Genomic DNA, 22,879 nt, shown 5'->3' on the forward strand with positions numbered 1-22,879 from the left:
GGTCTCACATGTCAGTGTAGTGGGTAAGATGACGTGGAAGGTCTCACGTGGCAGCATAGTGTAAGAAGATGTGCAAGTTCTCACGTGGCAGCATAGTGGGTAAGAAGAGAGATGGCCCCACGTGGCATGTCGTGGGAAAGAGGAGCTGAAGAGGAGGTGAGAGCTTTGTAAGCAGCACTATGCTTGCTCTCTCTGAATGTTGTCACAGCAGCCACTCCAGCTCAGGTGGGCAGCTCCACCTGTGACTTTTCAGAATTTTGCACGTGTCCCTCTTAGCATCCACAATCTCATTTCAGAGAATGGGTTTTTATGAAAAATAAAATTTAGAAAACAATATGATGGGGGCCGCCCAGTGGCACAGTAGTTGGGTTTGTGCACTCTGCTTTGGCGGCCTGGGGTTTGTAGGTTTGGATCCTGGGTGTGGACCTAGGACTGCTCATCGAGCCACACTGTGGTGGCCCCACATAAAACAGAGGAAGACTGGCACACATGTTAGCTCAGGGACAATCTTCCTCAAGCAGAAAGAGGGAGGGTGGCAACAGATGTTAGCTCAGGGTCAACCTTCCTCATGGAAAGAAAAAAAAAATAAAAAACACTATGATGAAGGCTAAGCTACACCAGGTTTTGAAGCTGTGTCTACACATCAAGAGTACTAGAACCAGCCAAACCTTATCTAGGCCACTCTCGGCTCCTCTAAGAGCTGCTGCTCACAAAGCCCTTCACCTCTTTATAGTGGACTCCCTCTCAAACTTCAAACTTTGAGGAACTATTTCAAATTTTGACAATGTTTTTAAAGCTCCACACACCAGCATGGTTAGACTGTTTTTGGCATGTGTGGCTGATAACATAGAGAACCTTGGAAATTCATGGTCGCTCACGGCCCAGCTGGCTCTCAGCCGGCCTACCGGTCATGAGGGACACATCCTCGGGTGAGGTCCAGCAAAGGTGGAGCTGGACCACAACGTGCTTTGCCACCAACACCAGGGACAGGAAGGGGCTTGCGGAGGTATTTTTAGGAAACATCAACAGGCAGAGGACTCTAAATCATAGCTAGAGAGCAGCCAATGTACATTTAAAAATGTAAAGCTGACAATGTGGTCATGCGTTTAAGCAAATACATCCCAAACAAATTAATCAGCTACTTTTATTTAATGAGAAGAAAATCAAATATTAGTAACTTGGGTCTGCAATGTTACCACAGAATATTCAGAGTTGCACGGCAGGAAGAGGAGGACGGGGTTCCCTAATTAGGGCTGTCTGCAAGCCCTGCTGTGACGTCCTGCATGCGTGCATGGAAGCACAGACGCTAGCTCTGCGGGCAGCCACATGAGCCAGACAGACGGGCAGAGCTATGGCTACTGAGGGGACTGTGACTTCGAGAGTCTGAACTTCTGTGCATTTAGAACCAGAGATGTGACTGGAAATCCCGCATCGCCCAGGGACAAGCACGCACACTGCTTGATAAACAGTCCAGACACAACTTTGCAAGGATGCTCTGCCCTGCCCTGTCATCTTCCATCGTCTCTTCAGGGCAAAAGTGAGTGTTTCCAGACAACTGCATCTTCCTCTAGGTGGGGTATTCATTTCTAAGAAAGCTCATTTACTACACTTGGTGATAAGATGTCAAAATCTGCAGGCAAATACAAAGTATAAACTATTCAGCTTTTTTGAAATTCCTTTCTAATCCATCCAGTTGATGAGATCTGATGCTTACTGTTAAACACACAGGATGTGGACCCAGCAGGAAGTGCTGGCTGAGAGATCTCAGCTTGCGTGCCTCCACCTCAGACGCTCTCTGGGACCAGGATTCCCGGGGTAGGTGGGGTGAAGATCACCGTGCCTTCCCCTCCCCAGTTCTAACTCCTTGTTTCATTTATATTTACACATCTGGGGTGGAACAGCAAGTCTGCATTTAGAGGGAAGGAGGCCAACTGTCTCAAGAGCTCTACTGTCCAGGACCTGGTTATTACAAGTCTGTGCATAGTGGACATTCTTACACAGCAGGCTTCATAAAACTCGCCCTTTCTGTTGTATGATGACTAAAAAAGGTTGGTGTTTTCTGTTGTTAACATTTGGAGAACACAAGTTTTAATATTTGGAGAATTCAATTTGGGGAGCTTGCCTGAGACGGAACACCCGACTGTAAACTCAGGCCCTGAGAACCTGCTAGGTTTTCTAGTAAAGTGAAAGGTTTTCAGACTATAATAGTATTACAACAAAGATGTGAGTGGAGGGTCAAAAGATTTATCCATGGGAAGAAAATACAATGTTGAGAAGATAAACGATTTTTAATAAAGTTATCTTTGTGTAAAACAATCTGACATTTTCTGTCTGTCGCAAGACATTTATTGATTTGGCCTCATAAAGCTAAATAAATTAAGCAAGTATTTTATAATTAATTGCACATCATTATGACCAAAGTAATTTTTATGGCATTTTACTGTCTTCAGGGAGTCTCATTTATTCATTCCCCTGATTAAATCTAAGTGCCTGAGGAGCTATTGATTCCTAGCGCCAATACCATCATGGACACGGGGTGTGGTCCCCACACTGAGAGACTGTCTCGGGGCCACGGTGGGAGAGATCACAGGGAAAGGGCTGTGTTTATAGCTGCAATGGCTTAGGTTTCCTTTAAGCCCAACTCTTTATTAACACATAAAACTAAACAACAAATCACATCACCTCATGAGGCTAAATACAAACCCTATTTGTGTAGGGAGGATTTGATGAAGCATAGGGTTGGTTATATTTTTATCTTATTTTCTATTTTTACAATGAATCCTATGTACAAATTAGATTAAAATTCTAATTAAAATCTCTTTGTATATAATTTAGGTTAAAATAAATATATTAAATATAGCTTTGGTCACATACACAGTATTATTTCATAATTTTTTAGTGAATGATTAGTAATGCCTTCTATTTTTTCACTAATATAAGTGAAACATTCTTCATAAGAACCTACTTGTATACATCTACATGCATTCACACAAAACCCCAAGATAGGAGCTGTTTATAACAAAAGCAAACTATTTATAATTAAATAACTCCTATCTTCTCTACTTTATGAAACTGAGAAGAACTGCAATCATTTAAGATAACGTGGTGGAAAACAATATGATCTGGGCAGCCTACCAATGTCTGCTTTGAAATTTGCTTCTCGATTTATCCCAGTGATACAGGGTCTGCAAGTTGGGGAGAGGATACTGTCTTTCCATCACTGCTCACTGCATCTCATAGAGACATTTCTGCACAACGGTTAGACAGCTCATTACCTCCTCCTCCAGCCAGTCGTTATACTGGACGATGGTGGACATGGCCACATCAGCGCCTTTCATGTAGAATGTGATTTCTGCCGTGGCCTCGTCCTGTAACGGAATAAAAATGAACACAGACACGTTCAGGCCACACTGCTCCTCAAAATAGCGGCTGCTCTAATAGAAACGCACCAGAAGAAGCAACTCGCCGCGGATGTGAGAATGCCTTTGTGGTGACCTCCCAAATACTTTCTGTGCAAGTCCACGTCCTCTCTAGATGCTCACGCAATCAAGAACGGAGACCATAACTGTACATTTCCAGACGCTGTGCTGACGTTTGTGAAATAAAATTTGCTAATGGATACATGTCTTGGACTGAAGGTAAACATTAATCCTTTCAAATTTTCATGGTTTGATTGAATAAGCTTCCTTGTTTAGCCAACTTCCAAGATCTATTTTTGGTATTTGCTAAAAAAATTTAATAGGGGTATATTTTAGCACCTTTATGGTCACAAATCATTCTTAGGTAAGTTCTCTACATGCTACCGCTGTTGAAAACAAAACAAAGCAAAATAGCTTTAGCTAGCCTCAAAAATTAATTAATAAACAACACCTTTTACTTCTGCCCTGGTCATCGTAGGAGAGGGAGCCACACTAACGTCTCAGGTAAATTATTAGCTTAGATTTTATTTTAAAGAAACTATAACAAGCACGAAGCATTTGAATGCATACTGAAAAAGAACTGTCTTCCAGCCAGCGTGGCAGGCTCGCAGCAGCCCTGGGGAGCACTGAGCTCATGGGGAAACAAGCTGAGCATGTACCCTGACGATGACGCCCATGCGTTTGCTCTCCGACGTGAAGGGAAACATCTGCAGGACGCAGTAGGTCAGGATCTGGCCCCCGGGCGTCCTCAGCTGCATGGAGGTGAGGTCTCTGTTGACGAGGGTGAGGCCGACGCTCTCCGTCCACTGCACCAGGGCCACCTGGGGGAGATCAGCAACAGGCCAGCAGTCAGAAAGCTCACCAGGACTCGGTCAATTCACAAAACCTCCTGCGCTGAGCACATTTTTGCTTTTGGGGCACTTTTGCATAACGTCTTTGCACATAAACGATACGCAGTAGGACGGAGTCCCCTGGTCGTACCTCCTGAGACAAAGACCATTCCTGATCATACTTTTGTTGCAATTTGTTTACTACCCAGGGTAAAACCTAGATGGAGCCCACACGGCTGGTGCTGCAGGGCTCAGGGCTGGGGCAGGAGCTGAGCTATACCGCCTTCAGGTTCTTTCCACCCGATTCTAGGAACACCCTGCAGGGGTGGGCAATTTGAATCCCTCATGTTTACCTGATCTTTTTCTAAAATCAGAGATTAAAACGCTGACTGATTAACTCCACAGTTAATGTGTCCACACACAATCTTTGAATATTTAAAGGAGGAAAAACAGTGAAGACAAAGGCAGGCCTGGCTTCTAAGCCAACCCCACCAGTTGGTGCTCTGTGACCAGGTCGTTCGTCTCACTGGAGCTCACCTGCCTCTTCTGCCAAGTGGAACATGTCTTTGCAAACTGTTCTAAAGCTGAAATGATTCGAGTAAACACCCCAGCATACGGCAGGCACTCCAGAATAGACGCTATTCTTATTTGTGATTATTTATCATTAAAATGTGAAAAGTCTAAGTGGAAGAATAATTTTTAAAGTTATTAATTTATGAATTTTTTATAACTGTTTCCCAAAAATAAGTTCAGTTTGCCTTTAAAAGTGACCTCAAGACAAGAAATTCACTAGTTGCAACATGACAGACCCACGCACTGTGCAGTTACGGAGCATCACACAGCAGGAACGCACTGTCCGTGACCCGGCACGCTACTAGAGAAGGGGAGAGACTTTGTCCCACAGCCGCCGACACCACCGCGCTCCCCACCGGCTCCCCGCGCCTCTGCTGACGCCTTGCCTTCAGCTTCCTTCCCCTCCTACGCTTTCAGCATTTTACCCAGGCTTTCCAGAAATCAAATCATTCACAAGCATTTCAAATTCGGTCTGGTGTGCAGGACGTTACTGTTGGGTCCTAGTGTCTTCTGAAACTCGCATGAGAGACTGTAATAAAATCCTCGCAGCCCCAGGTTCTGAGGTCAGATTGCTCAGGTCAGAACCTGGGGCTGCCACGAGTGAACCACATGCCCTGGGCGAAGGCGGCCCCGGCCCCGGCTTCCTCGTCTACAGAACGGCGAGGACGAGGCTACCTCACAGGGGTACTGTGGGGGCGAAACCACTCAGCAGAATGTTCAGCACATTTAACTATCGACTCAATGTTAGGATTCTATCCTTCATCCTCGCTCAGAGAAGCCATTTAACATGCCCTCTTAGGCAGACCAAGAATCACTTTTAAAATGAGGTTTTCTAAGGAATTTCCCACAAGCCCAACTACAGAGAAATGCCAGTAAGATTTCCAAACGTCTGCGGTTGTGGACCTGTTTGCACTGTTTAATGCTCTGAACCCCACCCGCGCGTGCTTGGGTGGGACGGGACTGTCTAAGGACAAGAAGGTAGAAAAATTACAGTGCAACAACTCCTAGGACCACAGAGGTGCTCTGGGTGTGGGGACGTTCTGGGACACAGTGGGGGTCTGTTTAAAGTCACTGTGCCTGGGGCAGGTGTGCCCTCCCGATGCCGTGCCCACACTGCAGAGGCTGGCGCGCCTCAGGGCGTGTTCTGAAGAACTGTGCCGTGGCCACCACTGAGTCCTTCCAGACGGGGTGACTACTTCCCAGACATTTTTTAAGATCTCATAAAGGAGCTAAATAGACAAGCGGGACTATTGTTTTAGGAGAGTAAAGACACATGCTTATTTACACAGTTTTAAATTATAACTTCATTTTATTCTGTATGTAGTCAATGCATCAGAACTCACCTTTTATAAATTTCTGATATTTTAAAAAGTTTACATAGTAGAGGTAGCCTGTGACGAATGGAGCAGAATAATTTCAGAAAAGCAGGATTGAGAGTGAAATTATAATAATGATCCTATATTTTTGGTTACTTCAGTCACAAAGTCAGAAGAACCTTCCCATGAAGAAGGCACAAGGATGAGGGATCAGACCACCTTTCTCCACCTGGCTCCGCATCTGAACACAGAAACAGAAGATGGCTGAGGTGCTGTTTCTGTCTCCTGTTCTAGATAAACAGAGCGAGGTTGGTCCACTGTGTGCAGGATCGCGTGTGAGCACTGGGGCTGTTTCCACTGCTGGAAACCTGAGAGCCTTCATGGAGGCACCTCCAGCAGAGAGAGGATGATGGCCCTCCAGCTGGTCTCCCCTCACCCCAGTGCCTCTGCCTTCCTGGTGGTGTCCTCTGACGGCACTCCTCCCATCCCACTGCCCACATCTGTCCGGCAACCCTGTCACTGGACACAATTTGACGGTCTGCTTTCTGAGGTAGGCATGGCTACGTGCAGTGCGCAAACTTTTCCTTGGCCCCAACTTATCATGTAGAAATACAAATTTCATTTAAATTAATAAAATCATCCAGTTAGCTGATTTATAAATTCAGGACTGCAAAATGTTACATATTAGATTCCAATTGTGAGATTTAACTGTACAGAATTATTATCATTTTTCTATGACCACCACCATGAAATGAGCTCTGATATCAAAGAGAAGAGCAGCGTCCACTCTCATTAATGAGCCTGCAGATAAGGTGTTGGCACAGACAGCCTGGGTCGTGGGAGGCCTGCTCTCGGCCTGCAGTGCTGGCGGGAGAACCACACTGGGGGGAAAAGTTCTGACCTGCCGCTGCCCGAGGGGGCAGGTGCACTGAGAGATTAAAGGCGTCCTGACATAGGAAGTCCCTGCTTGGTGCCTAAAACCACAGATCAAATTTGACCATGTGCCCAGCAGGCTGGAGCACTGAATTTAGAGAGAAGACGGAACACACAACAAGAGCAGACAGCAGGCCCGGATTTCTTCTTCCTCGGGCTGCTGGGACCGTGCTCTGAGCACTGCAGCTGGGAGTCTCAGACTGTGCCAGGAGGCGGCTGGGGTCCCACCTCCACAAACCCAGAGTTCCTCTCTCCCACATGTGACTCATGCTTCTACCCTCTTTGTGGGAATTAAATGACATGAGAAAATTTTTACTTTTGTCTATTTTAACTATCTCAGTAAGATCTCTGTGCTCCCTTTCTAGAAGATAAATCATACAAATAGTAACAAATTAAATACTCAATGTTTGTCAAATACTGTGAGAAACTGCTGCTAGAAATTCTTTGCTTGCGGTTTTCACATTTTGTTAGAAAACAGTGATAGAGCTGCCCCTGAAGATGCCTCGAGGTGGCTCACAGAGCCAGGACGGTGTGCTGTCCCTTCCCGGTTACAACTGTAACCAAAGACTAACAGGGGTGCAGAGGTCTGTGAGTCCTTCGAGTGGATATCAAACCTGAGGTGGTCTTGGGGACCCCCGACTTGCAGCTGGTGTCTGAAGTGAGCCCTGCACTGACCACGCCCAGAATATGTGTCTATCAACCGCCAGCAAACCCCTCTGCTTTGAGCCTCCCCACCAAGGCCAGGGTGCCAGGCCAGCTCAGGAGGGGGAAATCCTGCCCTGGGCAGAGAAGGAAAAAGTCGTGTGAGAGACACCTGCACGTTACTTGGCATCGCCTTGGGGAAAGAGTAAAGGAAGACAACCTTTGATTAGACTGGGATTTTTCACTGCTTTTTAAAAACAGTTAAAGTATCTCTTATTCTGGAAAGGAGCCCAGTGGCTGAATCAGGGTGACCCAGGAGGCAGCGTCAGAGAAAGCACGTCACACCCTGCAGAACTGAGGGAGGAAAGGAAGTTCCTCCCACATAGCGAAGACTAAGGGGAGATCCAAGTGTTCACACATCTGGAGGTTCCAATACAGGAGATGGACAGAACACCCTAATCCCTCCGGCGGTGTGGCAGCCAAGGGGCAGAGGCCACAGCGAGGCTGCCCGAGGTGGCGGACGCTCCCTCCGCAGGTGCTGAGGGGAGGGTGATGCTCACTGCGGCCGGCTGCACTGTTTGGAGGTGGCGTCACCACAGCTGCCTCCCTCCCACGCCTTTCTCAACACCCCCACCCCTCGATGAGCTCCCAAGCAACAGTCAGTGTCTCCATGAGACCAGTGAGTGCTGACGGCTCTGGGGCTGGGCAACCCCGCCAAAGTCCTGACCCACATGCCCAAAATGGCTTTGTTCTACCCTAAGTCCTGGGTGGTTTGTTTGCAGCAAGAGCAACCTGTCGACATTCCTGCTTCTGGAGCTGTGTGTTAGGCTGGAGGTTAGACGCGATTACGTTTCTGAGGACACTTACCACCCTAGGATCCCATAAGCTGTTAAATGTTAAACAGTGAGTCATCGTGGAGCTCGAATTAGAACTCTCCGGCTTTCCAGCGTTGTTACTAAGATACTGAAGTACACCGAGATTCTAAAATCATGCTACCGATAATACAGTACTATAATTTAGAGCATCAGCAATATGCTCTAAATTATAGTACTAAAAAAGGCATATGGACGTCAAGAGAAACGAGAACACATCTGGGGAGTGAGGCAAATGAACAATGCTGCACCACCACTTCAAACGGAGATGAAAGTGAGACTCTACACGCATTTCTGCTATGAACTCCTCTATAAGCTGCAAATGACCCAGTCCTCCCACAGCTAATTTCCAGTTTACACTGTTACACTTTGACCTGTAGATTGTATCCTTCTGCGAACACTGTCATCTCATGTGTGCCTGCCGCCAGCAGGACTTCGGCGTTCTCTATTTGGTGACTCATATCTGTTTACTGTTTAGGCTTTGTTTCACAACCCTTTTGAGGTAGCAGCTTATAACAAAAATCAGTGTCGCTTCTTATACCTAGCCCAGCATCCCAAACAATTGTTTTTGATCACTAATCATTTTGAGGATTAACCTCTATATAATGCCAACCAGAAGAAAGAGTATTCAACATTTTTAGTCTGTGGGTGGTAAACATGATGTAATCTACACAGAATTCGAAATCTATTACAATGTACACCTGAAAGTCATATCATGTTATAATCCAATGTCACTGCAATTAAAAAAAATTGTTTTTTAAAAGAGAAAGAAAAATTTTCACAAGCTAGATGCTTTAATTACTGTTCCCATGTAAGTTGCTTGGTGTTGGGCAGAATTCTTTTTGATACTATTAAATTAAACATTTCTGGGACAGGTCTGTAAACAAACAGACACCAAGGATGGATGTGGGCATGTGGCACTTCAGCTACTCGAGGCTGACTTCCCTCAACATGCCTAGCACTTCTCATCCACAGCGGACACATGGCTATGTGCAAGGAGCTGAACAGGAGGGTCTCCTGGTTTGGCGCTGTACCACCTTGTCTCAGAGTGCAGCGGGAACAAATGAAACCCGGGCAGAATTCAGGAACTTCTCTCTACATATTTGAAATATATTAGTGGTGTTCTTTCTAGAAGGCTCTAAGAAATAATTTACATCTAGTGGTATTAAATGTAGAAATTAAAGGAAAGAAAATTTCAAAGGCATTGACAGTTTGACTATTTTCTTTCTAAAGATGCTTATACAATTAAAATATATATACTTTTAAAAACCATGTAAGTCCCTTACTAAACAGCATCAGCAGAAAGTGTGAAGATTCTTCCAGTGATCAGAGCAGGGAGTTAGGAGTTTATGCATTGGCAGCCAAATATTCCACATGAAGCCTGCATATACTGATCCAGTGAAAACAACCGACTTCAGAATCCCGCTGTGCTAGGAGGATGGGGGTGTGGCTTCCAGGCACAGGAGACACAATTATGGAGACGGACAACAGCTAGCCGAGTGTGCAAACAGACTTAGAACAAAACCTTGCCTGACAAGCACCCTGAGCCTCTGCAATCCCAGGTCTGCGTTGAGGGCTGTCTCGGTGAGTCCCAGCTGCTGCCCTCTCCCCAGCACTCAGAAGGAACTCAGAAGGTTCCGCTGACCACCTGACTAAGGTGCTGCTGTCCTGGATCCCTGTCCCTTTCTCCTTTAAATCTACCCACTCTTTTCCTTTCTGGCACTCACTACAATTTACATCCATACGTCTATGTGTCTGTTTCTTTGTCTCTTTCCCCACTCGCACCTCCAGCAGCTCTAGGACCTCAGAGCCCTACTGTGCTGACTGCTGTATACTCAGGAACCTGCACAACGAAACACTTCTTGAATAAAGGAGAACTAATAATCTCATTTAAAGTGATTTACAAGTGGAAAGTTGAACAGGATACCTAAGACATAAGTGCGACGTAAATGGAAGACTTTTTGAACACCATCTTGTACGAGGCACTCTCCTGGATCCTGGGAAGAGCCAGCCCAGTGTAATGGGGCTTTGGGTCTAAGAACCCCGTCTCTCTCCCTGGAGCTCACCTCTATACCATTTCTTTACATACAAGATGCCAGCCTGCTATTTTTAAGGGATTATACAGTCGCTATTCATACCTATTTCTGGTGATGTATTTTTCAAATCTCTTGCTAACATTTAAATTGAGCTGTTTTCTCATTATTGAGAATTCTTTATATATTTTGGTTACCAGCCATTTTTCAGATATCTATTTTACAAACATATTCCACAAATCTGTGACTTGTTTTCATTTTCTTAATAATGTCTTTTGAAGAAAATATGATTTTTACCCTTACATCCAATTTTTTCTTTCATAATTTGTGCTGTTTGCATCTATGAAATTGTTGCCTAACTCAAGGCTATAAAGATTTTCTATGTTTTCTTTCAGAAATTTTACCTGTTTAGGTTTTCCCTTAGGTCTGTGGCCAATCTGAGTTAGTTTTGTATATGGTGAGAGATGCTGGCTGATGCTCTTTCTGCATGTGGCCGTCCTCTTGTTCTGGGCATCATTTACTGAGGATCATCCTTTCTGCATTGGATTTCCTTGGCATCTTTATAAAAACATCAGTTGACACCTTGGTAACACAAAGGCTCCCAGTTCATGAATCCTAAATGCACTTCTCACACACAGACCTTCTTTGACTTTTCTTCTCTGCCTCATACTTTTCCGCACACAAACTCTGTATGTGTTCTGTTAGATCCGTCCTTAAGTATTTCATGGGGCTTTTTGTGCTTTCTAAACAGTACATTTTGAAACTTCAACTTCTAGCTGCACATTGCTAGTATATAAAAATAAAAGTAATTTTTTAATATGGACATCATAATGTGCAATCTTGGTATACCAACTTATTCAATCTTACTACTCTTTGGTTAGACAGTCATACCAGTTTTATTTCTTCCTCTCCCATGTGTATGCCTTCTGTTTCTCCTTTTGTTCTGGCTGGGAACTCTGGTACCATCCTGAGCAGGTGTGGTGAGAGAGGACATCCTGCCTTGTTCCAAATGCTAGAAGGAACTTGTCCAGTTTTTCTCTATTACGTATCATGTTAACTGTAGGATTTTTCATAAATGCTCCTTATTAGTTTGAAGAAATGCTCTTTTATTCTAAGTTTACTGAGTTTTTCTCAGGAATCGATGTTTGATTTGGTCAAGTGTTTTTTCTCCCTGAAGCTACTGAAATGATCATATGGGTCTACCCCTTTGGTCTGTCCATCAAGTAAATTACACTGATTGATTTACAACTGCTGCACCAACCTTGTATTTCTGGGATAAGCCCCACGTGATCATGATGTATTACCCTTTTTATATATTGTTGGGTTTTATCTGCCTACATTTTACAACAGATTTTTGCGTCTATGTTCATAAGTGATTCTGGTTTGCCATTTTCTTTTAATGCCTTTGTCTAATTTTGGTATCAGTTTAATGCTGGCATTATAAAGTGAGCTGAGAAGTGTTTCTTCCCCTTTTATTTTTTGGAAGAGTTTGTATAGAATTGGTATTTTATCCTCTTAAATGTTTGGTAGAATTCACCACTAAAGCCACTGGGCCTGGAGATTCTTTGTGGGAAGGTTTTTAGCTACCGGTCCAGTTTCTTTACTACAAATAGGACCTGAGATGCTTTTGGGATATTTCAGTGACTATTAGAGAGCTGGCCTGGGGGAAGATCTGAAATCACGGATATATATAAACATATAACCCTATTCCCCTTTGTGAGTAAACCAAGACCTGAAGTGGTTAAGTGGCTTCTGAAACTAGAAACTACTGACTCCTGGCCCAGCGCTCCTCACGGGTTTTTTTGTGCTGGTAAAGTGTAGATTCATAAAATAGACTAATGTGAAGATGTATTCTACTGCTTAAAGTATTAAACAATGTCTATTTCAATATAAACATTTATTGAAAATTTATAATACAAATTAACTGTTTTTAAAACAAACCAGTTATTTAGGACTAATATAACAAATTGGCAAAGAATTTTTAATTCTGCAGGTTCTGCTTCAGTAGGTTTGGGAGAAATCCAGATCTCAGAGGGTTTAACAACTCCTCAGGGGCGGCCCCATGGCCAGGTGGTTGAGTTTGCGGTTCCGTTTCAGCGGCCCAGAGTGTCACCGGTTTAGATCCTGGATGTGGACACAGTAATGCTCATCAGGCCACGCTGAGGTGCCATCCCGCATAAGCACAGCCAGAAGCACTCACAACCAGAGTACACAACTATGTACTGGGGGGCTGTGGGGACAAGTAGAAGAAGAAGAAAAAAAGAAGAAGATTGGCAACAGATGTTAGCTCAGGTGCCAATCTTTAAAACAACAACAACAACAAAAACTCCCCAGGTGTTTCTGAAGGGTGGCCGGGGTTGACAATTACTTGAACAGTCATTCTGGCTTAAAAACAAAACAGAACAAATTTCCTTGCTCTTGAATGGGATAGAGTTTTCAAAATAGCAGGTGGTGTTGATAGATAATAAAGTTACTGAATCATGTCTTTTTATTGGGACAACTTATTGAGGTCTCATGAATTCTAATAGTTCTGCAGATGATTCTTTCGGTTTTCTAGACACAGTCATATCATGTGTAAGTGTTAATTTTATCTCCTTTTGACTTTTTCTGACATATTATCTGGGATAGAACTTCCAGGACAATACAAAACGGCATTGGCGCTAGCCCATATCCTTGCTTTATTCTTCACTTGGGAGCGACTGTAGAGTTTCTTTGGTATGATGGTGAGTATTGATTTAAGACTGGTATTCTATTTTGATTTTACTCTCATTGGATTTTTGGGGGTAGTTTATTTTGATCAGAAATGCGTACTGAAGTTTTAACTTTAGTGCCTTTTTAAAAAGTCTCTAATGGATATGAGATTATCATGTGACTTCCAACTTATAGATATAAAGCCATATTAATATATTTTCCGCTATTGAATCATTCTTGCATTTCCAGGATAAATGCTACTTAGTTATCATCTTTCAATATACCATAAGTTTGATTTCTTGGCATTATGTTTTAGGATTCCTGTATCTCTGTTCATAAGATTCACCTGTAAATTTCTTTTTTATCATACATATATTTGTGTTATCTTGGTCAGATTTAAGAATTTAGGATTAAGTTGGCTTCATAAAATGATTTAGAAGGCTTTGGAATTTTTTCCTTGTTCCAGAAAAGTTTTTATAGTGTGGAATTTACTTGTGGCTCAAAAGAATTGACCTATAAAACTGTCTGTCCAAAGCTGTTTTTGATAACTTTCTGAGTTTCTTTTCTGGTCTACTCAGGATCTACGTGTTCCCTGAGATGCCACTTTGCTAATTTATATTTTTCCTGAATATAGTTAATGAGGTTTTCAGAAATATTAGCATTTAGACTGTTTAAAATTCTTGTAAAATCTTAAGCCTATTTGTCTATTCTAACTTCATATGCATAATTTTATATGTATATACTTACTTTGCATTCACTGTTTTGTATTATTTACTATTTTTGCCAATTGTTTTTCTATTTTATTTACCCTACAAAGGATCGGCTTTTGAATTAATTACCCTCTCAATGACTACTTTGTATGTTTTCGTTTATTCTTTCTCTCTTTCTCCTACTTTCCTTTGGTTTCGTCTTTTTCTTCCAAACTTTTTAGTTGGATGCCAAGTTCATTTACTCCTTTTCTTCTTACTGATGCACACAGCCTCTGTGTCAGTGTGAAAGGCTCTCGCTAATGTGCCAGTGGATTTCAGCGGAGCCTCTGTCTGCCGCCACTGCTGCGGGCTGACCGTGTCGGGGAGGCGGTGCTGCGCGAGGCTGCTCCATGTTCCCGTGGAGACCGCTTTTGACCTCTGGCCTCTCCTGACCACGGCCTCTCTCAGGTCGTGATTCTCTGTGCTGGGTCTGACTGCGCACTGTATGTGGCTGCCACTAGGACATGCACAGAAAGAAGGCTGCTGAGCAGTGGGTGGAGAGTGTTAGATGTCACCTCGGAATTTCTCAGGAGCAGCTGGGACACTGCTGCTTGCTTTCCCCTGGGGCACGGCCCCCAGTCATGAGGAAGGGGCAGAGGGGGTGTGTGTCTTTTCCCATCCCCCTTCCACGCTGTTGGTGACGGCACAGGCCCCTAAGAATGTGCTCCTCCTGCATCACTGCAGCCTATAGCCTTGGAGATATCTTACTGGTTCTTCAGTAAGAGAGTTTCCAGAGTTACTGCTTGATTTTACTTGGTTAGGCAATTCTGTCAGTATTTGAATAAGACACGGGGGAGCAGTTTATCAAACACTCCTGTGTGCAGCCGTGTTCACAGCGAGCTGCTGCCTGGCATTGTAGTAAGACAAAATCCCGAGAGATTTTTCTCTGAAATGTAAAAGACAACCCAGAATTTAAAGGCTTAATACATTTCAAATGACTATTTCTCTGACTACTGAGCTTTTAGAAATTTCTAATAATGTGGTTATTAATAATACAAAGGTAAAAATAATTAAAATGTGAATGTGAATTAAAAGTGGGAGCCTGAGCTAAGTCTCACCCACAGGCCACTTAGTAACACACTTATGTAATCTTTGGCATCGGAAATTTATTCACACATTCACAGTTCTCCATGTGAAGTAATGAGTACAGGAAACTATTTCCAAGAGTTTTATCATATGAGAGGAAATATAATACAGGGCAAGATTTTATTATTAATTTTTCTCTACAATTCCATTATTCAGAAATTTCTGTGCTATTATTCATGAAAAGCTTGGAAGAAATTCCCTTTATCATACTAGCAATTACATACACATATCTGCCAACTATACTCCAGTGGTACATTTTTTACCATGTACTTTATTAATCATAATTTGATCATTGACATGTCTTCATTTTCGACTGTGGTATTACCATCATTGCTATAATTTAAGAGAATTATAAACATAAATGCAATCTGATCGCCTGGAAAAACTGTCAATCAATACTCAAGGCAGGTTGTGCAGCAGGCATTCTCTCCTGCTCCTGTGGGTCCCAGAGGAGGGCTTACGTCACCAACAGGGATCTGCTCCCCACAAACATATTGACGAAACACCACAATTAGTCCTGCTTCAATAAGCACACACAATAAAATGAATTTAAAACTACAGCACACCACATATATTAAAGCTTACTTCAATAAACCCAAAAGCAATGCTATTAGGGATGTAACCTTCTTCTATTTCAAAATAATCAGCTTGCAGTTTGTCATAATTTTAGCTGATTCTTGTAAATACATGACCGAGCAAGGAGATAAGATCTACACCCTGAAATGATATTTAAATATAGAATTCCCTACGTGAGAGGATGTGGCTGCAGAGGGGAGAAGGATATTTCTAATAAACAGCTGGTTTACAGGAGTGAGCAGTTATTAAAAGTTATGGCCAATCAATCTTTGGGGACCTAAAGAGGCCAGAGGTCCTCCAGGTTGTGTCGTCCTGTGCCTTGATGGTTCGAGTTGATGACCTTTGCTCTCAGGCTCTGCCTCCTGAGCTCACATCCACCCGATACTGTTCACGGCACGAGCAGTCTCAGCTCTCTGCAACTGCACTGGACACACAACACCCACAGAGGCTGCAGCCTAATTCTGTCGAGAATTTCCAGGGAACATTTAATGTTTGCTAAGCTGGAGTTTGCTATGCGGAGGCTGTAAGACAAAGTGACAGGCAAGCGAAATTTTCTACTCTCCTAGAGCAAATGAAATATTGACCACTCATCGTAAGCAGCAGCAGCTGGGGCACACGCAGGCTCCACATCACGGATGAGGTCAGTTATCTACTCTTTGACATCACTGCCACGTGCTGCACCGTCAGTGTCACCAAACACCACTCGATGACACATCACTGCAAGTATTTAATGACTACACCTCACAGAACCTGTACGGATTTAAAATGAATTGCCCCAGAATTCCACTCTCTGATAATAGACATTCATTTGTGCACAAGCATAGGTAAGGTAAACGAGAACGCAGACAGCCCACACTGCAAAGACTGGCAACTGCGATCTCAGAGACTCCAAAACCAGGACGCTCTACTTAATAAATTACAGGCTTCTACAGACTAAGATGACACAAGAGCCACAAAGAGATCATCAGAGTCTAGCGTTGAGGCAGAATGTAGAAGACCAGGGAAGTCCCTCAGCGATCCTGCTGCTTTCTGACCATCTATGCTGTGAGAGGTCGAAGCCGAGGTCAAACAGAAAACGCCAAAGGAGTCATTTCTCCGAACAAAGCTCCAGGGTGCAATATTCTAAGCACTTTATTCAATAAAAAGTGCTTTTAACATGGCACTTTGGTGACCGGGAAACACCGCGCTCGCCCGTCAGCCCCACTGGAGCCGCGTTCGCTGGGCTGAAGAGCGAGCCGGTGAGACGGCCCCCGGCTCCAGGGCTCCGCAGCCGCGGCGCCAGCAGAGCTCTCTGAAGATCACGACGACGTCCATTCTTTCCATTCTCAGATTTAAAATATCTGTTTTTTATTTTTTCAAGGTTTTTATTTTTCATTTTTAAAGGGATTTTTTAAAGGTTATTTAATGTTCTGCCACTTTTAATCACTGTCCAATTTCCAAAGTAGGAAGACATTTTAAACAAGTACAAAATTTAAATATCAGATCAGCAGTTTCTATTTTGCTCTAGTAATCTTTGAATCAATGAAATTCCTCTCTAATGTGAATTCTTATTTTAAGATTTAACAAGTGTTATGACTTACATAAAAACCCAAAGATGGGGGCTGGCCCTGTGGCTGAGTGGCTAAGTTCACGCACTCCACATCAGTGGCCCAGGGTTTGCTGGTTCAGAACCTGGGCACGGACCTATGCACCGCTCATCAAGCCATGCTGTGGCAGCGTCCCACACAGAAGAACTAGGATGACTTACACCTAGGATAGACAACTATGTGCTGGGGCTTTGGGGAGACAAAAAAAAAAAAGAGGAAGATTGGCAACAGATGTTCGCTCAGGGCCAATCTTCCTCGCTAAAAAAAAAAAAAAACCCTAAAGATGAAAAGTCCCATGTATTTTCAATAAAATTTGTATTTATTTTTGTCAAGTAATAAGGTAAAAAAGTAACATAGTATTTTTAAAACTTCTAATAAAATTTTTCTTGGGAAACATCTGTGGTCTAAATTTCCCATGCGTAGGACGGGGAAATAATTCTTTACCAATATATAATTATATGGAATTTTTGAAAATGTGTAGAATGCTATAATGTAAAAAAAAAAATGTGTTCAACCTTTTCTTTATAAGAAAAAGAATGTGGTCCATTTCCTTTCAAAGAGCAGTCACCAATGATCTATACTTGTCCCAAAGCCTACACTGGAATGCTAAGATACCAGTTATAACTCTGATGAGTCTTAACTATTCATCTTTTCAGTTTTAGATCTCCAAATTTGCTTATGATTGTAGAACTAAGAATTTCTCCAGGGGCTGGCCTGGTGGTGTAGCAGGTAAATTTGTGTGCTCCGCTTCAGCGGCCTGGGGTTCGCTGGTTTGGATCCTGGGTGCAGACCTACACACGGCTTGTCAAGCCATGCTGTGGTAGGCATCCCACATATAAAGTAGTGGAAGATGGGCACGGATGTTAGCTCAGGGCTGGTCCTCCTCAGCAAAAAGAGCAGGATTGGTGGCAGATGTTAGCTCAAAAAATGTTCCTCAAAAAAAAAGAAAACGAATTTTCTCCTAGGATTCCTATTATCAAATTAAAAAATCTGACATAAACACATATGATTCCAAAAGTCGTACTGAGTTTGGCTGCAAGAGACTATTACATATTTTCTGGTCAACATAATCTATAAGATGTAACAGTGGTGACAATGAAAGGGACCTTGTACCTATATAAACTAGCCCACTGACTGCAGGATTTACAGTGCAGAACACTGAGAGTGAGCGCCTTGCCGTTCCACATGTCCCCAGGTCCTCCATCTCTGAGATGTTTAGATACACTCCGGAGCTCCCCAATGCTTCGTAACACTGCAGCGAATCCCAATCTCTCAGGCTCTGCCAATGTCTCCTGGGAAGAGCAGGGGGCACTGTGGCCCACAGCCGGGAGCGCCAGCTCTTCAGCACCTCTCTATGCCCAAAAAGCAAACACGAGGCACAGCCGTGCTGCACTCTAGGCACCCAACTCCCGCTGAACTGCCAGCGATGAGCTGTCAGGGCCTCGTGTTCCTGTGAGATATATTTTTGCCTGAGTACCACACTTCCAGTTCCGTCCTCCCATTCCCATCAGAGCGCTCTGTGTCCACTTTCCCACACAGCCTGAGACCCAGGCAGCCAGCTCAGATACACAAACCCCTGCAAAAGAAGACAAGCGTCACATGAGACAGGGTAAAAACACGAGGGTCCCCAAAGACCTTGCCACGTGAATGGAGCATCCCTGCACTGTGACGCTACTGTTACAACCTGAGGATGCGCCACACAGTGCTGACGGAACGACCAAGGGGAGCTCCGAGGAAGGAACAACTGAAGATGACAGTACTTGAAGATCAAGCAGATTTTGAGATGCTCCTTTTTTTTCAGCTTTTTTCATTCTTTTGGTTGAATTAAAAAACCTCTCACTATAGGTTACTGTAAAATTTCAAATAGTAATATAAGAGTGTTTATAAAAAAGGAAAAGTTCCTTTCTCCAATCCACAGGCAGCACACCCAATCCAGATGTATCCCCTTTAGTGGCAGCTGTGTGTACCTGGACCCCTGGACAGGGGTGTGGGAGGCTGGAGGGCTGGTCCAGCTACACGATGCCACCAGGTCAGAACTGGAGACTCCAGAGAGTCACCGCAGGCTGTCTGCTGGCTACTCTGGGAGGGAAGCACGGAGTGTGACGTGCGACACTGAGACTGTGGAGGTGCTGACGATGATGCGGAGGAGGGGAGGGCCGCAGACGAAAAGCTGATCATCCACATGCTGAGTTTAAGGGGAGACGAACGATCCAATGGAAATGTTCTCAGCTTTCCATGTTTAAAAAACAAACTTTCATCTTTTGGGCTGTTTATTCACCACTTTTAAGCTCTTACATGACTAATAACATATTGTCATAATTTCTAAATTGGTTTATTTTGGTTAGAGTAAGGTAGTTTCTTGGCTAAACCAAAAAAGGACAAGGCCTACGTAACTAAAGCCTCAAACATAACTTCAGTTTTCAAAAAATAGTGCTGTGCGTATGGCTTTGTAAATACCCCAAATCACTGGTACATTTGGGGTTTCTTCTCACTGTTCTTTGTCATTATGAAATCAGAGAAAGGCAGCTGAGGTCATGCGTGCTTTGTACCCCTCTGTTGATGTTAGGAGGGATATCCGAGGGGAACTACCTGCGAAAGTGTAGGAGAGATGAAGCAACTGGGGAAGAGGTGACACGTCCCTCTTGGCATCCACCCTAGTTTGTCACATGGTAGCATCTGTCTTACAACCTGACAGTATGTCAAAAGGAAAGATTCACAAGTCTCAGTGGTTCTCAATTGTGGACGCAACTTATTGGATTTTCAGAATGGAGAAATATGCGCCCCACCCAGGCCTACTGAATAATCATTATTTCTAGAACTGAGCGTGTACATAGAAAAAGGCAAATATAAAAAAAAGGAGAAACAAAACAAAACTATTTGTCCACCTGATGTGCAGACAGGTGCTACAGCAGCAGCGCTTCTTCCCCGACAGCCTCAGCCTGCTACCCTCAATGGCAGCCAAGGGCGCCCAGCCCCTCCACCCTTGCCCACGTGTCGCTGTCTCTCGGACCACGGCCTCCTGGCAGCGACGCAGGACCTAGCTTCTTGACTGTGATGTAATTTTGGTGAAAGGAGTTTTCTCTTTTGAAATAAACTTGTTAATGAGAATCACTAGGCACCTCTCTTTAAAACATTAGGTGTGACTTTTTAAAAAATTTTGATTGAAGGTACTTTTCTGAGGGGTGATTTAACTTATATGATCAAGTTTTACAAAGTATTTGAAGAAGCTTGTTTACTTACACTTCTTCCACAATTGGTTTGATTACTTTACAGAATTATCTAAAGAACCTTGAGTGGAAAGAGTGTATTAAAAAACTATATGTAAGATATACGAAAACTGTCCAGGAATGGGACAAATTAATTTGATACAGGATTTTATCAATCTAAAACTCAAAAAATGACGTAAAGTTAGAAATGACTAATTTACCATATGTAAGATTTTACCATTTATGTCTTCTGTAGATTTCTGAAATTATTTACATCCCAATTCTCTTTTGAGATAAATACATTATATCTAACTTCTGGCAAAAATAACTAGAAATTTAATATGCAAACCTGATGACTCATTTGGAGATAAGAAAAAATCAGATGCTGTAGCTCGTAATAACAGTCCCAAGGTTCAACAGCTTTATTAAAATCTGACTTGGTCAGAAATCAGTTTATGAAGTCAGTGAAACGCTGACTTTTCTCATGTTTTTCCTGTAAGGAAGTCTCACACGTTTCGGGATGTGAGGACACACTGAGACCAAACACACTTATCCAGAAGCTGCCGTCACGCCAGCGTTACACACTGGAAAGAGCTGGGCGGTTTGCTAGCCTATAGTTAAAAGCAAGCACTAAAAACATAATGAAGCTCCCCTCTGTTCCCCAAAAGAGAGCTAATTCTCACGCCTTCTGAGTCCAAAAGAAACACAGACGACGCAGTGTTGTACTTTGAGTAACAGCATGAAAGGAGATTCTTTAAGAGGCCCCAACTGACCTCATCGGGGCTGGAAGCCTGGTAGGTGCGGTTCTCGTCGCTGAAATCTTGGTCCACCTCGGCATACTCGGTCTCCCCGGTGACGCCAGCCCGGGCCTCATACACGGGGGTCACGTTGTGGCACAGCGCAATAGCCTTCACTGCTTCGTGGACTCGACTGCTAACACTTTTTCTAACTTTGGGAGCTGAAGATTGGGCTTTTCTTGGTGGAGTTGAACTAGCATTGTTTCCACTAGCTTGAGAATACATCTGTAAAATATGGAATGTCACAAAACTAAAGATAAAGCATAGCTGATACGGAAATTATTAACATCTTATTTTTACAAGCTAATTAGCTAGGGATAAGAAAAGTAGCTTGATTTGATTATCCAATTTGATTCTGATGATCTCCTACAGAATATCTATTGGTATGGCAAGTTATTTTTTATCCTAGTACTGCAAATTACTTTGAAATGTCCTGGTTGTCAAGTACACTAAAAACACCTAAAATCGGACAGTCTCCTCTTACTAGATTTACTTGCATTAATTTGCTAAGTCCTTAACAATTTCTGTTTATCCATTACTTTTAAAAACAGTGAATCAAAGAACAAAACAGAATGGTATGCTCACAACTGCTTTCATTTTTCTTTAAAAAGTGCCATGGGTAAAAAGCATAAAGATAAACACAGGAAAAGATGTTTATGAATCTTCCTCTAATACCATAAATTAACCCAGCATGCCTCGGTCTCTGAGGGTAGAGCATCCAGTTTTGTAGAACCATCAGCTACAACAGTCACTGCATCCTGAGGATGCAGGATCCCACGCCACACCAGCATCCTGCTCTCGCAGCAAGCGCCCACTCAGCACTGCTGGGTTTGCCTGGCTCTCCTCGCACTCAGCCGTGCTTGAGGGAGTCATCTCCACCAGCAAAGTGGACGACTTTCTGTCACTCCCCTCCTGCCAGAGGAGGGTGTGGGAGCACCTCCCCTTGACCCCAGCAGGACTGTCAACTGTTTCTTCAGTTAACTTCAGAGGAACTCGTGACAATCCTCCTTAGCTGGAGATTGGACTGGGGGTATGGAGCCACTGAACCGTGAACTCCGTGCTCATCAAATTGCAGTTCTGCCTAATGAAGGGGCGCACGGCTCTGCTCAGCTGGCGCTGCCTCTCAGTGGCTTCAGACCACATCTGTACTCTGCTCACACTGCCGCTGCCACAGCAGCAGAGAACTCGGGTGATTTCCTCTCTCTCAGTTATGTCATGTTTACTGACGACTGCATGATTTAATTTCACACAAATTCCATTAAAGATTATGCCCTCTATCACCAAATGCTTCCAGTGGGGAAATATAATTATAAAATATAGTTATAAAAGATTTGTGTTACATTACAGTGGACCTCGTAGACTACTATCATCTTCATAATAAAACAGAACATAAGGAATAAAGTCAATTTCACATAAAAAGTACTGTCTAACCAGCTACCCAACGGATAGCTTTTAGTGAAAAAGATTTTTAGAAGTCCTCTTAGATGAAAATAAACATTAAATATTTGTTGTTTTATATAGTGACTCATCTTGTCTGCTTTTAATTTTTTCTAATAAAATAACTTATTTG

General features: G+C 43.3%; 1 protein-coding gene across 8 annotated transcripts in view; it reads right to left on the reverse strand.

Annotated features, from left to right (window-relative positions):
* ATP9B (ATPase phospholipid transporting 9B (putative)) overlaps window positions 1-22,879 on the reverse strand; it is a 280,330-nt gene that overhangs the window by 37,526 nt on the left and 219,925 nt on the right. For all 8 annotated transcript variants that reach the window (XM_046672314.1, XM_046672313.1, XM_046672312.1 and 5 more), the window contains 3 exons: window positions 21,286-21,534; window positions 4,079-4,240; window positions 3,276-3,368 (listed from right to left, as the gene is read on the reverse strand). In XM_046672314.1, coding sequence (XP_046528270.1) covers window positions 3,276-3,368; window positions 4,079-4,240; window positions 21,286-21,534 — 504 coding nt within the window. The remainder of the gene's footprint in view (window positions 1-3,275; window positions 3,369-4,078; window positions 4,241-21,285; window positions 21,535-22,879) is intronic.

This window comes from Equus quagga, chromosome 9 (assembly GCF_021613505.1).
Source record: "Equus quagga isolate Etosha38 chromosome 9, UCLA_HA_Equagga_1.0, whole genome shotgun sequence".
NCBI classification, from domain to species: domain Eukaryota; kingdom Metazoa; phylum Chordata; class Mammalia; order Perissodactyla; family Equidae; genus Equus; species Equus quagga.